At 37.3% G+C, this 21320-nt stretch overlaps 1 protein-coding gene across 1 annotated transcript in view; it reads left to right on the top strand.

The window, feature by feature from the left end:
• MPP7 (MAGUK p55 scaffold protein 7) overlaps positions 1 to 21320 on the top strand; it is a 219575-nt gene that overhangs the window by 74515 nt on the left and 123740 nt on the right. Inside the window, exon 3 of the mRNA XM_039839690.1 lies at positions 15644 to 15762. Within this exon, the coding sequence (XP_039695624.1) occupies positions 15644 to 15762 (119 nt within the window). The remainder of the gene's footprint in view (positions 1 to 15643; positions 15763 to 21320) is intronic.

Raw genomic sequence — 21320 nt, 5'->3', positions numbered from 1 at the left:
AAAGATGATGGGACTGAATTTCTTCAAAAATCATAATCTTGTTGCAAATTGGAGCACAGATGAACAAAATCTTATGGATTTTTCCTTCGACAATGCTAAATACCCAGTAGATACTGCCTGTGGGCCTCATGAGAGACCACTGGACCCTGCACCTTAAGAAACAAGAATTAATCTGCTCTCTTATATGTTGTACACCTAAAACTAACACAATATTACATGTGTTGTATGTCAGCTGTATCTCAGTAATACTAATAAAGAAGAATCTGCTATTTCCTCAGAGGCTCAGAGCTCAGTTAGCAATTCGGATAAGGCCCCTGCTCTCTCTTCCCAGCAGTCTCTTAGTCGAGAACATGTCACATTAAGTGACATTTATATAACGGGGCATATTTTTGGTGTTCTTATGAAATAAGAATAGTTATATTGGGAGTCTATTTTTATAGCCCAGTTTCCCATATAATGCTTGTGTAAATAATGCTCACTAAAATGAGCCAAATCACTAGTCTTTGTATTGTAGTATCCTTCACTGTCACAAAAGAAATTTTTCTTTTTTGACTTAAAAAACAAAACAAAACAAAATTTAGCACAATCATGGGCTTCTGTTCTAAAAAGGATTTATTGAGAATTTGACCTGTATAGATTGAGGATTGTCTGGGTACATTTCAGATTCCTGTCGCTGTGTAATTGTTCAATATTAAAATATTCTTTTCTCTTTGGTAATATGAACCTCACTTAGTGAGTTTCTATTGCTTTTAGAATTTGTCACTCAGATGACTTGTTTTCTTCCCTTTAGAACAGAGGTCCCCAACCTCTGGGGTCCGTGGCCTGTTAGGAACCAGGCCACACAGCAGGAGGTAAGTGGGGGGACCAGTGAGCGAAGCTGTATCTGTATTCGCACCTGTTCCCCAGCTCTAGCATCACCACCCCAGCTCCACCTCAGATCATCAAGCGTTAGCTTCTTATAGAGCACAAATCCTATTATAAACTGTGCACGCGAAGCATCTAGGTTGTGCATTCTTTATGAGAATCTAACGCCTGGTGATGTGAGGTGGAGCTGAGGTGGAGATGCCAGCACTGGGGAGTGCGGCAAATACCGATTAACATTAGCAAAGAGATGTGACTGCACAGAGATCATAATAAATCATTTGCTTGCAGACTCGTATCAAAACCCTATCAGTGAGTGGAAAAAACACAAGCTGCATCTGGCAGCAGGCTTTATAGTGACAAGCGAGTTGATGTACTTCAATTGTATAGCTGCATCTGGTGGCATCTGATTTTGCCTTATGGTGAGTCGTATAATCATTAATATTATATATAATATGTAATAATAATAGAAATAAAGTGCATAGTAAATGTAATGCACTTGAATCATCCCCAAACCATACTCCCCTGCCCCGATCTGTGGAAAAGTTGTCTTCCATGAAACTGGTCCCTGGTGACAAAAAGGTTGGGGACCACTGCTTTAGAGGACAGCTTGAGGGATGCATGGTCTGCAGTTAACAGTAAAAATGGAGGGCAACCCAAGAAGATAGTTTCAGTCAGCAAAGATGTAATTAAATAGCTATTACACAGCTACTGAAATCTTGATAAAAATTTAAAACTGTTTAATTTACCCAAACTCAGCTTAAATATGTTAAACTCTTTCTGGTATACTACACTCGAACCTCCTAAATTTTAAAAATACTCTTCAGGAAGCTCAAGTGAACATGTTTTAAGATATGGGACAGAGTACCTAAAATCTTTATGTTTTGCTTTGCTTCTTTCTGACAAGTGAGGAATGTAGAAAAATCACCCTTGGAAGTATCTTGAAAAGGTTTTTACGATAGCAGAGGTCTCTTAGAATGAATTTTTATAACACAATTTGGATGTAAAGAGACGATTAGGGATTGGCTTCAGTATGTGAGGTCCTAGTTTATTTGATTTCATTTTTTCCTGCAATGGTAGTCCAGGGTTTCAGTGATCTTAATTTCTCACTACTTAACTGACTTGAAATGCTATCTTTATCTTATACTCAATTCTTTATGCACATTAGGTCTCTTTCTGGATATTCTCTTTTGTTTCTGCGGATTCAGCTGGCTGGTCTTTTGGGGGCACAATTTAACACCCTGATGGTTGTGATCTCTGTTACAAACACAATTTCAAGCTGTTTAGAGAAGGCTTACGTGGGTCGAAAGGCTGGGAAGCATTTAGATTGTAATTATCAGTTGTCAACCGTCAATTTATTATTTTTAGCTTAAAATCACATATAGTTACAGCTTAGATTACTTCATTTATTATTTAAATTCATGCATGTCAGTACTGTAGTTATCGTTAGCTGGGAACCCTCTCACCAATCACATCTTTTCCCCATCGAAACAAGAGTTAGTATATTTTTGATAACGAAGTTTCTTAGGAAAGCAACTATTGCACAACATTGTTCTTAGGGATATGAAGGATGCTTCAGGGGGAACACAGATGGTCCCCAACTTAACGATGGTTTGACTTAGGACTTGTAGACTTTACGATGGTGCAAAAGTGATACTCATTCAGTAGAAACTGTACTTTGAATTTTGAATTTTGATCTTTCCCCGGGCCAGCAATGTGCAGCACCCTTGGCGATGCTGGGCAGTGGCAGCGAGCTACAGCTCCCAGTCGGCCACATGATCGTGAGGGTAAACTACCGGTACTCTACAGTGTAGTGTGTTGCCAGTGTTTTTTGGATATTGTGTTTTTGCATCCCATCATGTCTACAAAATGCCCATCTGTATTTCCTGCTTCTGATGAGAACAAGAGGAAGACAGTGACTCGAGTCGAAACTTAAGATAATTGCCTAACTGTAGGCTAAGTGTTATGAGCATGTTTAAGGTAGGCTAGGCTAAGCTATGACGTTTGGTGCATTAGATGTACTAAATGCATTTTTGACTTATGCCTATCATAATTTGAAATTGAAAATATTATATCGAGATGTAACCCCATTATAAGTTGAGGAGCCTCTGTACTTGAAAAGAAAGCCATTGAAGGTAATTCTTTTTGAACTCTGCCTAGGAGCTTTTCTTTTACTTAATCGCTTATTAATTCAACTAACCAGCCTCTGAGAAATCATGATAAAGATGATGGCGGCAGCTACTATTTGCTAAGGTCAACCGTACACTAGGTGTTTTTTTCTTCATCTCATCGCAAAATGGAGAAGCATAAGTTAAGCGCTACGCGCTCATTCTTTATCTTTGTTGGTTACTGTGAGGAATGCCTCCCTCTCTTCCTGCACCATCATCCTGTACAAGCAGTAGGCCACCTTCTGCCTACTCAGTTTCTGTTGCTAATGTTTATCTTCCTGATTAAGGTAAGTGCCTTTTGGTCTCCCCATCACTTACCATTTACTACACTGGCTGGTAGCTATAGAAGTATGATGAGAGTTATGATTTAGGTTGCTGCTTTGCAGTGTAAGCTAAAATCCAGATACACTATTTGGCGTGGTCTAACTACATGTTCTGCTAAGTTTCAAGTATATAATAAATATTGAAATAAATGGAAATAAATCCTATCATAATTTCTCTACAATAAAACAAATACAGTGCTTTAGCTTTTATAGCTGACTTTTCCAGGTGAGGAGGCCCTGTAACTAGGTAAACGTTGTGAATCAATTTTTCTGAAAGACAGCTGTAGGCCATAATTTATAAGAGTTTTAGAAGTAATTTTCATTTCGCTGTGGCTTTATCTTTTGGATGAGTACTGCTAAGAATCAGAGTATGTCATCTTTGCTTTGGTGGTGGATACCTTGCAAGGCCACAGATTGCTAATCCACTGTTCGCTGTGAATTGGAACCTATTAAAGTTTAGAGATCGCTTCTGAAAATGAAAATTCTGTACAGGTGTCTGCTCTTACCCTCTATTAACTTGTCCCTGATTTTATAGACTTTAAGGTAATTGTATAAACAACATTATAATTATTTGAATTGTTTTGCATATTTAAAAACTCAGCTTGCTAAATGCTTTAATAAGTTATTTGCAGTTGAGAGTGTAAGAAAGAATTCTGTATTAAAGCATTTTAGTAGTATAGGTACTTTTAAATGAGAAAAATTGAGGCCTGTTACGAATGGCACTGAATAGTGCTGATTATTTTAACTTTGACAAAGTGGAAAATTTAAAGCTTGGTGTATCCCATTTTATTAATATAGTAAAACTTTATAGTGTTGTTCTGGGCGTCGATATATGTTCTTTAGTGTTTATTAGCCCTTAGTTATAGTAAAACGTTTCGGTCCTATGCCTTGCTATACTGTACAGAATGCAAATATCAAAACTCAGAAAAAAACCCAAATATAGTGTTTGTTTTTCTTTTTCTCGCCTTTTCCTATGATTTCTAATTACTTTGGTTACTTATACTATCTAATCTGATTGAACACAGCGAACATCTTTTTTAGCATTTAACATAGGTTTATAGCTTCTCCAGACTTGTTCTAATAATGAAGCTATGAAGGATATGACAAGAATGGTGATATTAAATTTCCCTAGACTAACAGTAAATTTTTCCGTTCTGAATCAGGAATGTTGAGCATCTGGAATCTGCAAGAAGAGTGAATTGTTCACTGCGGGAACACTTTCATCAAATTCTGAGCCATTTATTCTCTTAGGAATTACTACTGTCTTGTACAGAATATTTTTACAGAAGCAGTTTTCTGAACTGGAAAAATTTCTTCACTTCTTTATGCTTCTGTGTTTTCAAGTGCTTTCACATTTTAGAGATGTTATTTTGAGCATTAATGTTACATTTTAGCGTTAAATTAATTTTCTTCGGTTTAATAACAGTAATTTATATTTGTCCAAAAAAAAAAAGCAATAGAAAATAAATTGTCCTAAGCAGAGATTTCTTTATAGTTGCGTAGATGGATCTACGATCTATACTTTGTCATCTTTTTCCTTGACTTTTCAGAATATCTACAGTGTGTATATTGATCTCTATATGTTGATTATGGCATAGATATAGTTCTAAAAAAGTGCTATGAGGGGGAGGGAAGGAATATGGAAAATGCTCTATTTTGATTAAAACGTTTCTTGTATGAGGAGTTGAGATTCTCATTAGTTCTGGATCATGCTGGGTATTTAAAATAAGTGTAAGTTGGTATAAATTTCCTGTTTAGTTTTTATTCTTTTTTTTTTAGACAGCAAAAACTTTTTCTCCAGTAAATCTTTACTCTGAATTAGGCTCTCCTGGATCTTGATTTTTTTTTTTGTTGTTGTTGTTCATTGTGTTTGGATATGGTATTGCTGACACTGGGTTTGATTGTATGGCAGTAAGTATCATTGCCTTAGACAGGAGCCAGATTTTTGAACTAGACGAGTTCGTATTAGGTCTTACTAGCGTCTCAGTGTTCTGTGAACACCTAATATGTGTTTATAATTCAATAGTATATTTGCTTAAAATGAGATATTCTTCTTCCCTTCTGTTTAGTAGTATGTAGTCAATCTTGGACACGTCTGCCTCACCTGATATATTCTGTCGTCAGCTCCCACTGAACATGAAACCAGTGAAGCTGTGTTTCTGACTGGCACACACAATTTTGTTATCAAGTGTATGGGGACAGGGCTTTCCAAATGTCTGAATACTTTTAGCGTCATATTGATCATTGAAGCCAAAGATTTATTCCTCTACTACTAAATATTTTACTCCTCCCTCAGCAGGACTCCTCCCCCACCCCCCCAGTTTCCTTTTGTTCTATCTCTTCCTTTAGTGCATCATGACTACTTCTCTGGAAAACATCAGACTATTGGGGTCTCCTCCCTGCTGATTTGAAGTTTAGTCATCATTGCTACTTTGAATTGTTACCTACTCACCACTTTGATCAGCCCCTCCAGTAACTTTAAATTGCATTGTTATTTTCACTTAGACTTCACGTCAACATGAGCAGATATGAATCATCTTTAATGCAAGCTAGTAAAATAACCTAATTCTCTTTAGGCTTTCTGAGCCACAAGCACTTGGGTAAGTTAGAGGCTTTTGTTTTTTGCTTTACCCTTGGATGTCTTTTAAGGTAGTCCAGTGTCTACACTTGGTAGTCTTCTTGATGAAAAGACAGTTCTCCAGTGTTTGACAAACACAACTGGTGATTTTCCCCTTCTGTAAAGTTTTATGACTTTATTCATATCTGAGCAAGAAATGAATGTTTTCTGACTTCTTTTTTACCTGTTTACTTCCTGTTTCCTTTTCCTACCCATCTTAATGATTCATAAGATAATTTTTATAATAAAGATGAATTTTGTGACATAGTCCATACAAAATGGGAAAGCCTTTTTATGACTTTTGGGTTTAACTTCTTGATTAATGCACTTTTTCCGACTACTTAGAATATTGTATCCTTGAGTGAAAGATATCTTAAGTTTTTTTTTGTTCTTTTGAATTCTTATAGAACTATAGAACTTTGAAATGGAAAATACAATCTATTAAAAACAACTAAGCACTTAAACTGTAAACAGGAGTCTGTAAATAGGAATCTTGACATATTTTCATGTGAAGATGTTAATTATTTCAAGAACTCTTAGGATAGTTCCTGGGAGACCTAATGTTAGAAGGCTCAAAAGCAAAATCTACTTTTTTTTTTTAAAGTTCTACCTCTTAAGATGAATTATAATGCTCACTGTTTTTTCCACCCTTTTTGGATGTAGCCGAGATTCCCTGAGGTTTAGTTCTGCCCAAAGAAAAAAAAAAGAAAAAAAGAGGATAACAGTACTTATAATGACAAAATAGATCCTATATCTGATGAACCATTTTCTACTGTTACTTCAAGAGTTAGGGGCCTAGAGATCCAGAATGATTGAACAATTTGAATGAACATTTGTTAGATCTATTTTGAGTATATTTCCGTAAGGCAACTCTAGCATGGCACAGCTGATCGTCTCCAATGTGTTACTTTGTCGCATCCGACACTGGTAGTCTAGAGGGAAGTGAAAAGTAAATATAATTAACTCAGTAAAGGGACTGGTACTGTTTGTATCATGTAAGGCATTCTGTTAAGATGAGATCCCAATTATTTTGGCATGTTTGATGTTAATGATAAGCGATTGGCTCCCTGGAGCCTGAGTTTGGATTTTGAAATAGGACTATGCATTGACATACAGTTCACATAAGCAAATAATGTCAAAAGTTTGTCAATGAATACATAATACGGATACTACCAAAATTATAATTATAATTATTGCTGTTTCTTGCAAGCATTTGTTGCATTATGTTTATCTTGAAAGTTGTTAAGCTGTTTAAGATCAGGGACCATTTTGTCATTTTTCTTCCTTACTCTTCTTTTCTGTGTAAGTGTCCAGAGTGACCCGGGTCAGGGGTGTGTGATCACTTTCTTCATTATTTCTCTAGTTCGCTCTTTACCCAACACATAGGGTAAACACATTGCCTGTCTCCATTGTCTGTGGTGGGAAGCCCTTCTCCCCCTTACGTATCCCAGCAGGATAAACTTGCATTTTGTAATTCATCTCCCTGCTGTTTGGGCATACGCATATGTTTTAGCATTTAATTTGGATTTTATCTTATTTTAATTTTTGAATTTGTATTTGTCATTTGGCTCCTACCCCAGGGCCTTTGTAAGTGCAGTTCTTTTCCTACAAGGTGTTTCTGTTCCCTGCGTCTTCACGCCCTAGTTAATGTCTGTGCTTCCTTCAGATCTCGGCACAATCTCCATGTGCCTGGGGAAGCTCTGCCTGACATTGTTCCCTCCTTACTGTAACACTTCCATGGTGCCATAGCCCCGTCCCTTATTAGCGATCTCTTCACAGTTGCAACTTTCCATTTATTTTCAGTGTGGTCTCCTACACTACACTAGGGGATGATAACTTTGTTTGCTTCCCTACCCTCCCTATCCCCGCCATTGGATCCCCAGCCTTTAACAGTGCCTGGCACATGGTAAGCATTCAGTATTTGTGGAGTGAGGTTGGGAAAGGATCAAGTGGGATGTTGAAATGCAGACAAACTTGGGAGTTTGCCAGCTTCCTACACGTACCCCTTAAAATGTTGTCAAGCATGTTACACTAAACCTGTTTATGAATCTTTGAGGGAAGAATGTTAGCATTGCTTGTTTTGTCTTTCAGATCATCTCAGGGGTCCCGAACGGGGGGCTGCGACAACAGTAGCGATCACCAGGAAATTAATTATCTGTGAATCGGTGGAAGATTGCATGGACACCGTTATACTTTGAGGGTACAGAATTGCGGCTGGAACAAAATTTCAGGGGAAGTTCCCAGCTTTTTACCCAGGAGTGAAATTTTTTAAATTATTAAAGGAATATCTATAGGCATACATCAAAGATTGTGGGTTCCATTCCAGACCACTGCAATAAAGTATCACAATAAAGTGAGCTGTAATCTTTTTGCTGCTTGAGGGTCTTGCCTTCAATTTGTAAAAAACACAATATCTGTGAAGCTTAATATAGCGAAGCACAATAAAACGAGGTATGCCTGTATTTTTGTAAAAACCGAAGCAGCGCAGAACTATATACAGCAAAAATGAAAATAATTGTTCCTGTTCTTTCCGGCTTCTTTTCCTAAATTTAACACTGGTAAGAGTTGGATTTAGGTCCTGCAGATGGCCCTCCAGGCTACCTAGAAGTAAATAAATGAATGAGTGCGTAAATGAGTGAATTCCTGAATTAAAGGCAATGCAAGGTTATGATCTGGCATCGACAATAATGTGTACCAATTTATGACTTCCCTGCTTTATTCATTTTTCCATTCTCTCAGGTGACTCTTTCCAGCTTTTCTTTCAAATGCGAACACTTTCTTCTATATCCTTGATCTGAGCAGATGACCATGTTGTGTAGTTTTCTGAAAATACTGCAGTGGTCCTGAGGGAATGGCCCCTTGCTCTCTCTGCCTCACTCACCCCACAGCCTGCCTCCCACCTAGGAACCACCCACATTTCCATCTAAGCCTTCCCTCCACCAGGGCACTCGACTCGATTCCGTTCCTTCTCGTCTGCGGAGGAACAGAGCTCTCGCCAATCCCTACCTCTCTTACATCATCAGAATGTCTCTGTAATGAGTTAATGTCATTAGCACACAAATATGTGTTTTTTTTTTTTTAATCTAAAGTCTTTACTTCTCTTTCCTTACAAACATCCATTTTCTTTTGTAAGAGATTGTGAGAGTAAGAGGTGTCTCCATTTGTTCTTCCCAACATATCTCTCTGTTTCTGCTACTCTTCATCCAGTTTTCTTCGCTCATCGTGATGCCAAAGTGAGCTCCCCATCACTAAATCCAGTGGGCGCTTCTCGGGCTTTATTCTGCCTGCCCTGTGGATGGCATTCGACGCAGTAGGTCATTCTTCCTTGTCTTCCTTGGTTTCCAGGACATCACACTCCTGGTGCCCCTCCTCACTGAGTGGTTGTTAGCCCCCATCTCCTAACTGTGGAGACCCCAGGGCTCAGTCCTTGGCTGTTCTTTATTCTGTGTGTACACTCGTGCCTTTGGGGGTCTGTGCAGGCTCATGGCTTTAAATACCATCCATATGCCAACGACTCCTAACTACACATCTTCAGCTCATGCCTCTCTGCTGAGCTCTTAACTCCTCTGTCCAGCCACCCACCACATCTCCACCTGGACATCCAGTAGGTATCTGGAACTTACTGTGTCTAAAACCAAACTCGACTGTCACACTGATGGCAACTTCACACAGTTTTTCTTTTTTTCATACTGCTAATTCTGACAATTTCATAATCAGCTCTTCAGAATTTCTCCAGAATTTTAATACTTGTCATAACTTCCACTAACTGCTCCCTGGGTGTGGGCCACTGTCACCTTTTGCCTGGATCACAGCAGTGACTCTGTAATGTGTCCTCTGCTATTTTTTCTCAACTCAGCAACCTGAGTCATGCTTTTATAATGTAAGTTAGATCACATTACTCCTTCACTCAAAACCCTGCGATAGCTCTTCCCCTCTAAAATAAAAGTTAAATTCTTTGCAATATTTGTCCTACGAGGCACTACGTAACCTGGTCTCCCATTTCCTCTCCTGTCTCTTACAACTGTCCCTCTCCGTCCTTCTGCTCCAGTCACACTGGACTCCTTGCCCTTCCTCAGATACTGTGGGCACACCGTCTTAGAGGTATGGGTTTTTTAGTATTGTCTGATCCCTTCGCCTGTAATGCTTGTCCCTCAGTTACCCATGTGGCTAACACCTTCACCTTTGCTCATTTGTCACTTTCTCATCATAGTGTACCCTGACCACGTCATTTGGCATTACTATACGCCAGCATCCCGGCACTGGATCTACATGACATTGCTCCATTTTGTCTTTTTTCTATCAGTACTTGTCACCTTCAAAATGCTGTATAATACTTACTATCTGCCCCCCGTCCCACCTCATTAGTTCTATAAAGGTAGGGATCTTTTTGGTTCACTGATATATTTCAAACACTTTGAACAATATTGGCACATAGAGCTTATGGTGTTCAATAAAGCTGGTTGAATGAACGTTTATCTCACCAAATGACTACTGGGCTTGTTTTCCCATGGCTTTGCCAAGACTGGGTATTTGCAAAGTTAATTATTTCCTACATCGATAAGAGAAAAACAGTATGCTTTGCTTAACTTTTTAAAATTATTCGTTAGATTGAACATTGCTTTATGTATTGATATTTTTTTAGAGGGGAGCGGCATCTATTTCTTCTACCACCATCTGCCAACCACCAGTATCATTGCCTATTTTTCCATTGGTTTATTCATCTTTTTATTGTACTTAATATCTATCACTTGCTTGTTGCAAGTAATTTTTTAGCAATTTCTTTGCAAACTCCTTTGGGTTTTTTGATGCATGAAAATTTTATTTGTTATAAAGTCTTATCAATCATTGCCTTTTACAGTTTCTAAGGTTTTTTTTGTATGCTAAGAAAGTGTTTAACTACAACATGATAAAAATATTCTATGAAATCTTCTAGTTTATATTTGAAATATTTGATCCCTCTGTAATCTGGTCGTCAAATTAGGCATTTAACTTTTAAAAGTAGCTCTCAAAGGTTTTCGAATAGAAGATTTAAATTGTTGGATTATTACAAGAGGCATACTCCAGAGTTGAGTTTAAGTCTCGAATATGCTACGTACTCTCTAAATGTATTTCCTCCTGTAAAATGGAGATAATAATAGCACCTGCTATGGAGAGCATTAATGAGGTAACCTATGATGCCCTTACTGTAGTCCTATCAATACAGTAAGTTATCACTTAATGTCATTGATAGGTTTTGCAATTTTAAGTGAAGCAACATATAACAAAACCAGTTTTACCATAGGCTAATCGATAAATGAGAGTTAAGTTCCTGTGGCATCTCATTTACGTTATAGTGAAATGTTGAATGAAATGACGTTATTTGAGGATCTACTGTATTAGATATGATTAATATCACTAGGAAGTGCTTGCGGTCATAATTATTGCTAAATATTGTTTTAGGAACCTCGATCAATTGATGGTAGGAAGAATAGATTAAGGAGGAGTCATAGGCATTTTGATAGTGTCTTGTATTAAATGTACCCAAATATAAGGTGGGATTTTTCCCCTTTAAAATGATCTCTCAGAGAAGATCAAGCTGCCTTACTCAAGTCCTTAAAAAATCTCTTATACAGAACTTTATGTTATCACACAAAAATGTATTGAAGGGAGAAGCTACAGTTATTCTCATATAACCTAACTTTATATTTTGGGGGATTATTGAGAGATCACTTGACAGAATTGTTTTAAAAGAAGGAGACAAGTTTAAACCAGATTTAGTTATTTTTCTTTGGAGTGGGGTTAAAAACCTCACATTTGCAAATATTAAAGATACTTAAAGAGTAGTTAAGTGGTTCCATTGTGGAGATAAACATAGAGCTACAGAACAAATGAAGAACCAGTCACCTTTACCCAAGTTCTAAGTGAAGGCATCTCCCACGAATTCAAAAAAGTGCTATATCTCAAATAACTTATCTGGAAGTGAAAATGATCTTTTCTAACTCTGCGCGTGGCACTAGTGATGGGGAAATCATTGTGAAAAATTTTAAATGGTTGCATGAAATGTGTAAGTGGAGCAAAACCCAAATATCTAAGGTAATGTTTTTTAATAGGTAATTAAAACTATGCATTCCTGACTAAATTATAATTTAAATTTTATAAGCAGATATGAACATCTTACCAACATCCCTGAAAATTAATTAGGTACTTGAATTTTTCATCAGTAGTCCAAACATCTATTTATTTCACCTGGAAGAAAATATGTTTTGGATCTTTATTTGGGCAAATAGCAGATAATTATATTTAGGATGGCTTTATGTTTGGGCACATACGATTTGTATTCTGTGTCATCCAAGATGGTAAAATTTCTGGGGCAGAGGTAGTGGTATATTCTATACCCAGTTCTGTCCCCAGTGACTAACATAGTGCTCTGAATGTGGGAACTCATAAATGTTGATCCTGAAGAATGCAGCCTTCGAAGACATAACTCCGGCGGTATTCTTTGCGAAAGGCTTTCCTGAGTCTTCTTCCTCCTCTGCAGGCATTGGCCACTTCCCTTGCTTTTGCCACAGCAGTCTAACCCTGCCCTGCACTTGCTCATAGGCCTGTCTGTGTGCTTGTTCTCAACACTGCAAATTCCTCAGAGCGGGCTCATGGCCAATTTGTCTGAGACATGTGGAGCCATGAACAGCGCTTGGTTCATAGGTGCCGTCAGCGTTCACTGGTCTGAAGCGTTCACGAGCGTGGACGCCTGACTACTGAGGCGTACATGGTAACTTTCCCCATTCCAGTTCCTGCTCAGGGACCAGGGAGATTTAGGTAGAAATTTTAAAGATATGCCTTGCTATCTGAACTCTCATCACTTGCTTTCTGAATCTCAGGGACCAAAACTTTGGATTTCTCAGTGTTCTTTATGATTGGACCTCTAATATTGTAGTATTTTAAAGCACGTGTGAGAACACAGACCCATCTTTAGGCGTGGGCTGAGATGGTTTCTAGGGCCTGTATAATTTATTTGAGTGGGAGTGATTGTCCACGTTACCTGCTTTGAGACTCCAAACATACTAGTAGCTCTTGTAACTGTCTCTTTAATTTCTGATTGGCGCTGTCCTATCTCTTTTGGCTTTGCTCTGTGGTTATCAGATGTGGGAGCTGAAGAGAAGTGACTGCTGTTGTCACCAGAGTTCCAAACTAGGGTGACATAGAAATTAGGATTGTATAAAACTAGTAAACCTCAGAAAACTCAGGTTTATGAGCTTCTGCTAACAGAGAAATTATTCTTTTTAATTTATACATAATATGGCTTATTCCCACAAAAAGCTAAGCTGTATTTGGGTAAATTTAACACTTTCCATATGTAAAAGACTAGGGTGGTTTTATTTCTGAGTATGGTATGTGTCCAGCTGAAATGTATAGCTAAGCTGTTGTTTTGCCTTTGAACCATTGCATCGAAATGGTATTTTCATTCCAGAGGAGACATATTAAGGAAAGAAGAACGTCTTATCGATTGCCTACCCTGTGCCAGCTACAGAGCTAAGTGCCACCATGTGCGTTGTTCCATCGAAGTCCTACAACAACCATGTTTACCACAATTTCTTCTTTCGTTTTAACTTTGTTTTGAAGAAATTGTAGATTCATATATTGTAAGAAATAATACAGGCAGATCCTGTGTACCTCGACCCAGTTTCCTCCAATAGTAATGTCTTATATAACTATAGTGCAGCATCACAATTGGGAGATTGTACAGATACAATCCATTGACCTCATTTAGATTTCACCAGTGTTACATGTACTCATTTTGTGTGTGTGTGTGTGTGTGTGTGTGTGTGCGCGCGCGTGCACGCGCGCATACACACATTTTGTTCTGTGCAATTTTACCACATTTGTAGGTTACTATTTCTTTTTCAACTTATGAGGGAAACAAGACTCAGATAAGTTATATGAAATGCCTAAAATATAGACCTGGGGTTTGAATTGAGATCTGTTTGATTCAAACTTTTGCTTTTTCAGGAATAGTAATGATGAATCACAATAGTAATCAGTTATCACAATGGCTGAACCTCATTGAGTTATGTATGAAACAGACTGAGTACTTGCCCTGTGCCAGGCAAGGACTGTGCTAATGTAATGACTCATTTAATCTCCCTAACAACTATATCTCAGAAATTATATCACAGTTGAATTACTATCATTAATTAAGCTAATCATATGACCAAGGAATAGATAATTTTACTACTCATGAAATCAGTAATAAAATAGTGAATTGTACCTTTTTATATATTTTCATATTCTGAAATGTAAATATATATTTGAAGTGAGATGTGTATACATCAAGTTACGTTAAGGTACCTTAAAATAGTTACTAAATTATAACTAAGAGCTAGTTTAGGCAGAATGCCAGGGTTTTAAGGAAATAAATATAAACAACCAAGAGCACTTAAGAACAAAAAGTTTTTTTCTCAAGCATTTTAGATTTTTTAGGGCCAAATACAGCCCCAGAATGTTTGAATTTTATCAGCTCTCTCTGGTTACATATCTAACTTTCAAAGTGGGCCCTCATGTATTTGGTCATGAATTATTACTGATTATCAGACTATTTAATGCTTTCGAAGATAATAGATATACTGATCAGCAGCCCATAATTTATGCTGTGATTATTTGCTAGTTAAGTGTCTTGTAAAGCTGTCCCTGTGATGAACAGCAGCGCTTATTCAGACCAGAAGTAACAACAGTCCCGTGTGTTGTAGATCCCAGGAGACCTCGGTGTTTTCGTAGACAGCAGAGAGAAATAAAAGGAATTTTGTCCTTTTTACCTCATGTAATCCCACTGGAAAATGAAACATGTGCTATGAGTTGATATTGACTTCTGCCAGGTCACCTCCCCGAAGAGTCTCGGGCAAGCACCGTTGCAACATTTCTTGGACAGGAGTCTGACGGCCCCTGAACGAGATGGATGGGTTGTGCAGTGCGCTACTGGGGAACACTGCGCTACTGTCTGCTCCTGGAAGCTTCTAGCGAGGAGCACCACGAGTAACCCGCATCTGTTGCCTTAACTCTTTCAGAGGGTGTCACATCCCTCCAAATTAGAGGCAGATTTAAACCAGTTCTCCGTAGTTGGGTTTGTTGTTGTTGTTGTTGTTGTTTTTAAGTGGGTGAACGAAGTAATGCAGCATCAGCTATGGTTAATTCTGCCTTACTTTTTAGAACTTGATTTTGGACATTAGATAATGCAAAGGTTTTTGAAGCTATGTATTATTAGGAACAATTTTGAAACCACAAAACCTTTTTAGTGGACCACTCTATTAATTTTCTGTTCTTCTAAGGAAGTTTTTCCTGTTCATGACTCATTTAACTCTTTGGCTAAAATTGAGGGAATGTAATAACGATCAAGGAAAGGAATGTATGCCTTTTCTTTTTTTGAAAGCTTGTACACATTTTCTGTCTTGGGTTATATAAACTTGGAGGACTGTAGAATGTTGACAACTGTAAAGGGTAAAAACTAGCCTGTTAATGCATACTTCTTTGGAATTGAAAAATCAAGAAGCTTCCTTTCCTTCTTTGGAGAAATGTTTTGCTGGATGGTCCAGAATATAAATGCAGTAAAAAAGACATGTTCCAGCCGTCACTTACACACACCTTAAGCGAAATTAATGAGATCACTCTAAGATTACGCTTTGTGTTTTATTTTCATTTTATAGGTCTCTATGAGCTATTGGCTGCTCTGCCAGCCCAGCTGCAGCCACATGTGGATAGCCAGGAAGACCTAACCTTCCTCTGGGATATGTTTGGTGAAAAAAGCCTGCATTCACTGGTGAAGGTAAACCATACTGATGTCAGATTCTCTTTGCGGAAAAACATATGGAAAAATATTTTGAGCGCCATCTAGTAAACCAGAGATCAAATTGTTGCTCTCTGAAAACAAAACAGCCTTGTTCCATTTCACTGACGGGCGTGGAAGTTGTTAAAGATTCTACCAAAAATACATAGATGATTTCACTTAATGGTGGTGATCTGGCTGTGCATGCTAATGCAGCAAACATGTGGTCGCCCTTGTTTAGAAAAAGAATACGAAATAGTAGCAGGAAGGTTTAGACTCCTTATGGTCAACATTCATGAGCTGGAATTTAACTTAAATAAATAAATGTTCACAGCAAAAATTAGAAGGAATATATTTTCTGAGGTTAAGGATGGCAGCATTTCAGTAGCCACATTAATTTAAAATAATTTCCTTTAACAGAGTCATCTGAAATTCTAGCAAGCTATTTCTTTTCTTGACACGATGCCACCGAAACGGTATTTTGTGTATAAATACACCGAAGCCAAATACGAATGAAAACAAACAGTTTCTTGAGACAGTTTTAGTAAAGCATCATGCCACGAAGATGATCAGCCACCAGAATTCAGATCTTGCCCCACAGCAATACTGGGAGTGATCAGAATTCTTAAAATAGTAAAATGAGAATAAGAAACTTACTGGAAAATATGCTACTCTTGCTTCTGGAAATATGAATTGCAGTTTCTCCCATTTAACTCAAGCTGAAAGAAATGTAGAGTCTCACTTGAGTCTGTGGGAGCTAGAAATTTATGACGCCTCAACAGTATCCAGACCTATACCTACTTTAGCTAAATTTGTTATGGTTGTCTATCGTGATAAGAGGCTTTTAATTGATGTAGAGAAGCAACTTCTGAGTTGCGGTTACTTCACAGGACAGGAGAATTCCTATTACATTTTTTTATTGTCAAAATTGATGTTTGTGTGCCTCAAGCAGTGGCAATTCTCAAGGAGTGGAAGTGTTGAAATGTGGCATTTTTCTAGCACTGCAGTTAAAGACTAGTACGTTTTGTTTATTTAGTTTTTATATAATTGCCAAGGTAGTGTTGCGCTCTGAATAAATTCAGGTAGTTCAGTTGCTCTCTGGGGATGTGTTAGAAATAGTCTTGGAGTTATAGTTGATGGTTTATGACTTACTGAGGCAACCATAAAAATATTCCTGTGTTGAATATATGGAATTTGGATAGGTGTGGATTTGTTTAGATTGATTTGACCTTTTGATAGGAATAAAATGTATTTCAAATGACATAGTCACCCCTTAATCATTAAATAAACATACCCCCAAACAATGGTTACATCTGTGATTGTATTTATGATGTGGCTACTATCTCAGTTTCTCTACCTATGAAATGGAAATTATCATCCGTTGTCAAAGTCTGTGAGTTTCAAATAAAAAAGATCTTAGTTATTCGGTAGTTACATAGGTTCAGCAAATAGAAGTAGGCATTATTAAGTATTAAGGAAAAATTTAGGTATCATGTGAAAGACCAAAAAGAATGACAGAGATGGTTGTTGTTTCTCTTACAAGAATAAAACTGATGTATAAAAGTATTCTTAGTTGAGTTTTAAGCTTAAGTCGTTTTTAAAGTATATGTCAAGAAGTGGTTAGGAAACATGCTGGAGAGTATTGGTGTCTGGTTTTCTAAAAACAGGAAGGCAAATAAGTTGATGTTGCCAGAATTTCAACAGCACAATAATGTGTACTATTCCAAATGTTTTTCAGTAGTTGCTTTAAAATATCTTTTTAAAATTAGTTTTGTTATGTACCTTTAGTACATTCTCAGTTCTTAATAGTTGCCCCCACGCCCACTGTTTATCACATGCAGACCCCAGAGTGCCCTTTGACTGACCCAGTCTATTTTCAAGGATGTAAAGCTTAAAATGCATCCAGGAGGCAGGCTCATGGGATTGTAGTTCAAACAGTGGGAACAAACTGCTTTACTATATTCTAGGTGCCTCCATTGGAGATGGGGGATAGAAGCCTTCAGCTTTTGTACATAAATCTTGGTAGGACAAACAGAATTTGTTTGAAATTTCAGGGTGAATCATAATGTGCTTCGATGTTCTATTGCCTGTGATTGAAACTGTTGGTATGTGATTTGGAACTGGGTCAACACAAAACGTGATTTTATTCTAGCACAAACTTTTCATAGTAGTCGTCTTATATGTAAAAAGAAGTGCTTGTTAAATCACCACACAGTTTTAAATATGTATAACTTTATGGTTTAATGCAAAATATACTTAAGAAGAGGCAGTTTTGGCATTGCCTTCTATGACAGGTATGACATGCCACTTTAGGAACAGGTTATGAGCTTGTCACTGGAAAGGAAATATGAACCTCTAAGGTGTTAGCTGCATATTTTTTTAGAAGAAAAATCTCTAAATAGAAAAGTTGAATAATGAAAACTGCGAGCATGAGATTTTAGAAGTATCAGAAGAAAGATGTTACTGAGAGAAGACCCGGGAAATACCATATATAAGGATGGAAATATCATATTTCGGTGTAGCAAGAAAAGGATGTTTGTATTCACAGGATCCCGTGAATGTGATAGACCACCAATAAGCATAGAGTCACATTTTTTTTTAATTGAACTATAATTGACACACAACATTATATTTCAGGCGTACAACATGATGATTTGACATTTGTATACATTGTGAAGTGTTTACCACAAGTCTATTTACCCTCTTTCCACATACAAAGTTATATATTTTTTTCCTTATGATGAGACTGTTTAAGAGATAATTTCTTAGCAACTTTCAAATTTAGAATAGTTACTGACTATAGTCACCATGCTGTACTTTATATCCCCATGCCTTATTTATTTTATAATGAAAATTTATATCTCTTAATCCCCTTCACCCACTTTGCCTACCCCCAACTCCCTCCCCTCCAGCAACCACCAGTCTGTTCTCTGTGTAAATAAGCTTGGTTTCATTTTGTTTTGTTTTGTTTTAGATCCCACATATATGTGGAATCATATGGTGTTTGTCTTTCTCATTTCACTTGTCATGATTCCCTCAAGTCTACTCAGGTCGCCACAAATGGCACTATTTCATTCTCTTTTTGTGGCTGAGTAATATTCCACTGTATATATGTACCACATCTTTATCTGTTCATCCATCAATGGACACTTCGGGGTATGTATATCTTTTAAATTAGTGTTTTTGTTTCCTTTGGATAAACATCTGGAAGTGTCATTGCTGGGTCACATGGCAGATCTATTTTTAATTTTTTGATGGATCTCCAATACCGTTTTCCATAGTGGCTGCACTAATTTACATTCTCACCAACAGCACGAGAGTTCCTTTTTCTCCACGTCCTTGCCTACACTTGTTATTTCTTGTCTTTTTGATAATAGCCATCTTGATCGGTGCGAGGTGTTATCTTATTGCGGTTTTGATTTGCATTTCTCGAATGGTTAGTAATGTTGAGCATCTTTTCATGTACCTATTGGCCATCTGTATTTCTTCTCTGGAAAAATGTCTGTTTAGATCCTCCACTAATTTTTTAATTGAGGATTGTTTTTCTTTTTGTTGTTGTTGTTGAGTTGTGTGAGTTCTTTATATATTTTGTTATTGAGTTGTATAAATTCTTTATATACAGTTCTTTATATATTAACCCCTTATCAGATATATGATTTGCCAATATCTTCTCTCATCCAGTAGGTTGGCTTTTCACTTTGTTGAAGTGCAGAAGCTTTTTAGTTTGATGTTGTCCCATGTGTTTATTTTTGCATTGCTGCTCTTGCGCTTGGAGTTAGGTCCGAAAAATTAACACCATGATTGATGTCAAGGAGCTTACTACCTATGTTTTCATTGAGTTTTATGGTTTCAAGTCTCACATTGAAGTCTTTAACTCATTTTGAATTTTTGTATATGATGTAAAAGTCCAGTTTCATTCTTTTGCTGTGGTTTCCAGGTTTCCCAACACCATTTATTGAGGAGCCTGTCTTTTTCTCACCGTATATTTTTGCCTTCTCTGTCTTAACTTAATTAACCATGTATGTGTGGGTTTATTTCTGGGCTCTCTATTCTGTTCCATTGATCTATATGTCTGCTTTAATGCCAATAACATCCTGTTTTGATTGATTACTATTGCTTTGTGACATAGTCTGAAATCAGGGAGTGTGATGCCTCCAGCTTTTTAATCCTTTCTCAAGATCGCTTAGGCTATTTGGCATCCTTTGTGGTCCCATACAAATTTTAGAATTGTTGGTTCTATTTCTGTGAAAAATGCCATTGGAGCTTTGGTAGAGTTTGCACTGAATCTGTAAATTACTTTGGGTAATATAGACATTTTAACAATATTCTTCTAATCCACAAACATGGAATATTTTTCCATTTATTTGTGTCTTCATTTTCTTGTATCAGTGTATTCTGCTTTGCATTGTATACTTTCAGTAGTCCCCAACCTTTTCGGCACCAGGGACCAGTGCTCCTATGAGAATCTAATGCCTGATGATCTGAGGTGGAGCTAAGATAGATGGTGATGCTAGCGCTGGGGAGCGACTGCAAATACAGATGAAGCTTCGCTCTCTCGTCCACTGCTTGTCTCCTGCTGTGCAGCCCGGTTCCTAATAGGCCATGAACTGGTACTAGGGACCTCTGTACAGGTCTTTCACCTCCATGGTGAAATTTATTTCTAGGTCTCATTCTTTTTGATGCAATTATAAATGGGATTGTTCTCCTAATTTCTCTTGTAGTTTGTTGTTAGTGTATTAAAAATGCAACAAATTTTTGTATACTGATTTCATATCTTGCAATTTTACAGAATTTGTTCTAACAGTTTTTTTAGAGTCTTTAAGTGTGTGGTGTGTGTGTGTGTGTGTGTGTGTGTGTGTGTGTGTGTGTGTATGGGTATCCACAAATCGTGACAGTTTTATTTCTTCCTTTTTGATTTGGATACTTCAAATTTTTTTTCTTGTCTAATTGCTCTCAGTAGGACAGACCTACCCTTTTAAATAGCTGCATATGTGTATAGGGCAGGGAAAAAAGGTAGTTATCTGAATTTTATTCTTTTTGGGATTCTGAAATGTTTGAACAAATCACAAATTGCTATTTTCAAGAAAATTTTCTCGATATGATTGAATTACTGTGTACTTTTCTGATTTTAGTCTTAAAAGAGTAATGATAATACTCAGCTAGTCTCTTATAACATTTAAATACATAATTTTAGCTTTTGATGATTGATTTCTTTATTCATATTGTCTTTGTTACAGAGTTCTTACTAGATGCCAGTCATCGGATAGGCCAATGGGGCTAAAATTTTCCACAGAGTAGACACAGCCCCTTGCCCTGTGGAGTTTCCGGTCTTCTGGAGGGGTCGTAGATGAGGAGATGGGCAGTTACAGTATTCTATGATAGGACATGTTTTGAGCTTTTTATGAGATGCACAAGGTGCTTAGCTCAGTGCTGGCCTTGGAGAGGGGTTTTTGGAAGATTTGGTATTTTAAATTAAAACCTGAGGTTTGAATAAGAGTTGGTCAAGTAAAAATTTATTGTAGAGTGGGGAAGATTGGGCAGAAAGAATAATATATACA

The sequence above is a fragment of the Pteropus medius genome, unplaced genomic scaffold (genome assembly GCF_902729225.1).
Source record: "Pteropus medius unplaced genomic scaffold, Ma_sr-lr_union100, whole genome shotgun sequence".
Lineage (NCBI taxonomy): Eukaryota > Metazoa > Chordata > Mammalia > Chiroptera > Pteropodidae > Pteropus > Pteropus medius.
The sequence above is the reverse complement of the archived record's forward strand: the minus strand, read 5'-3'. Positions and strand labels throughout refer to the sequence as shown.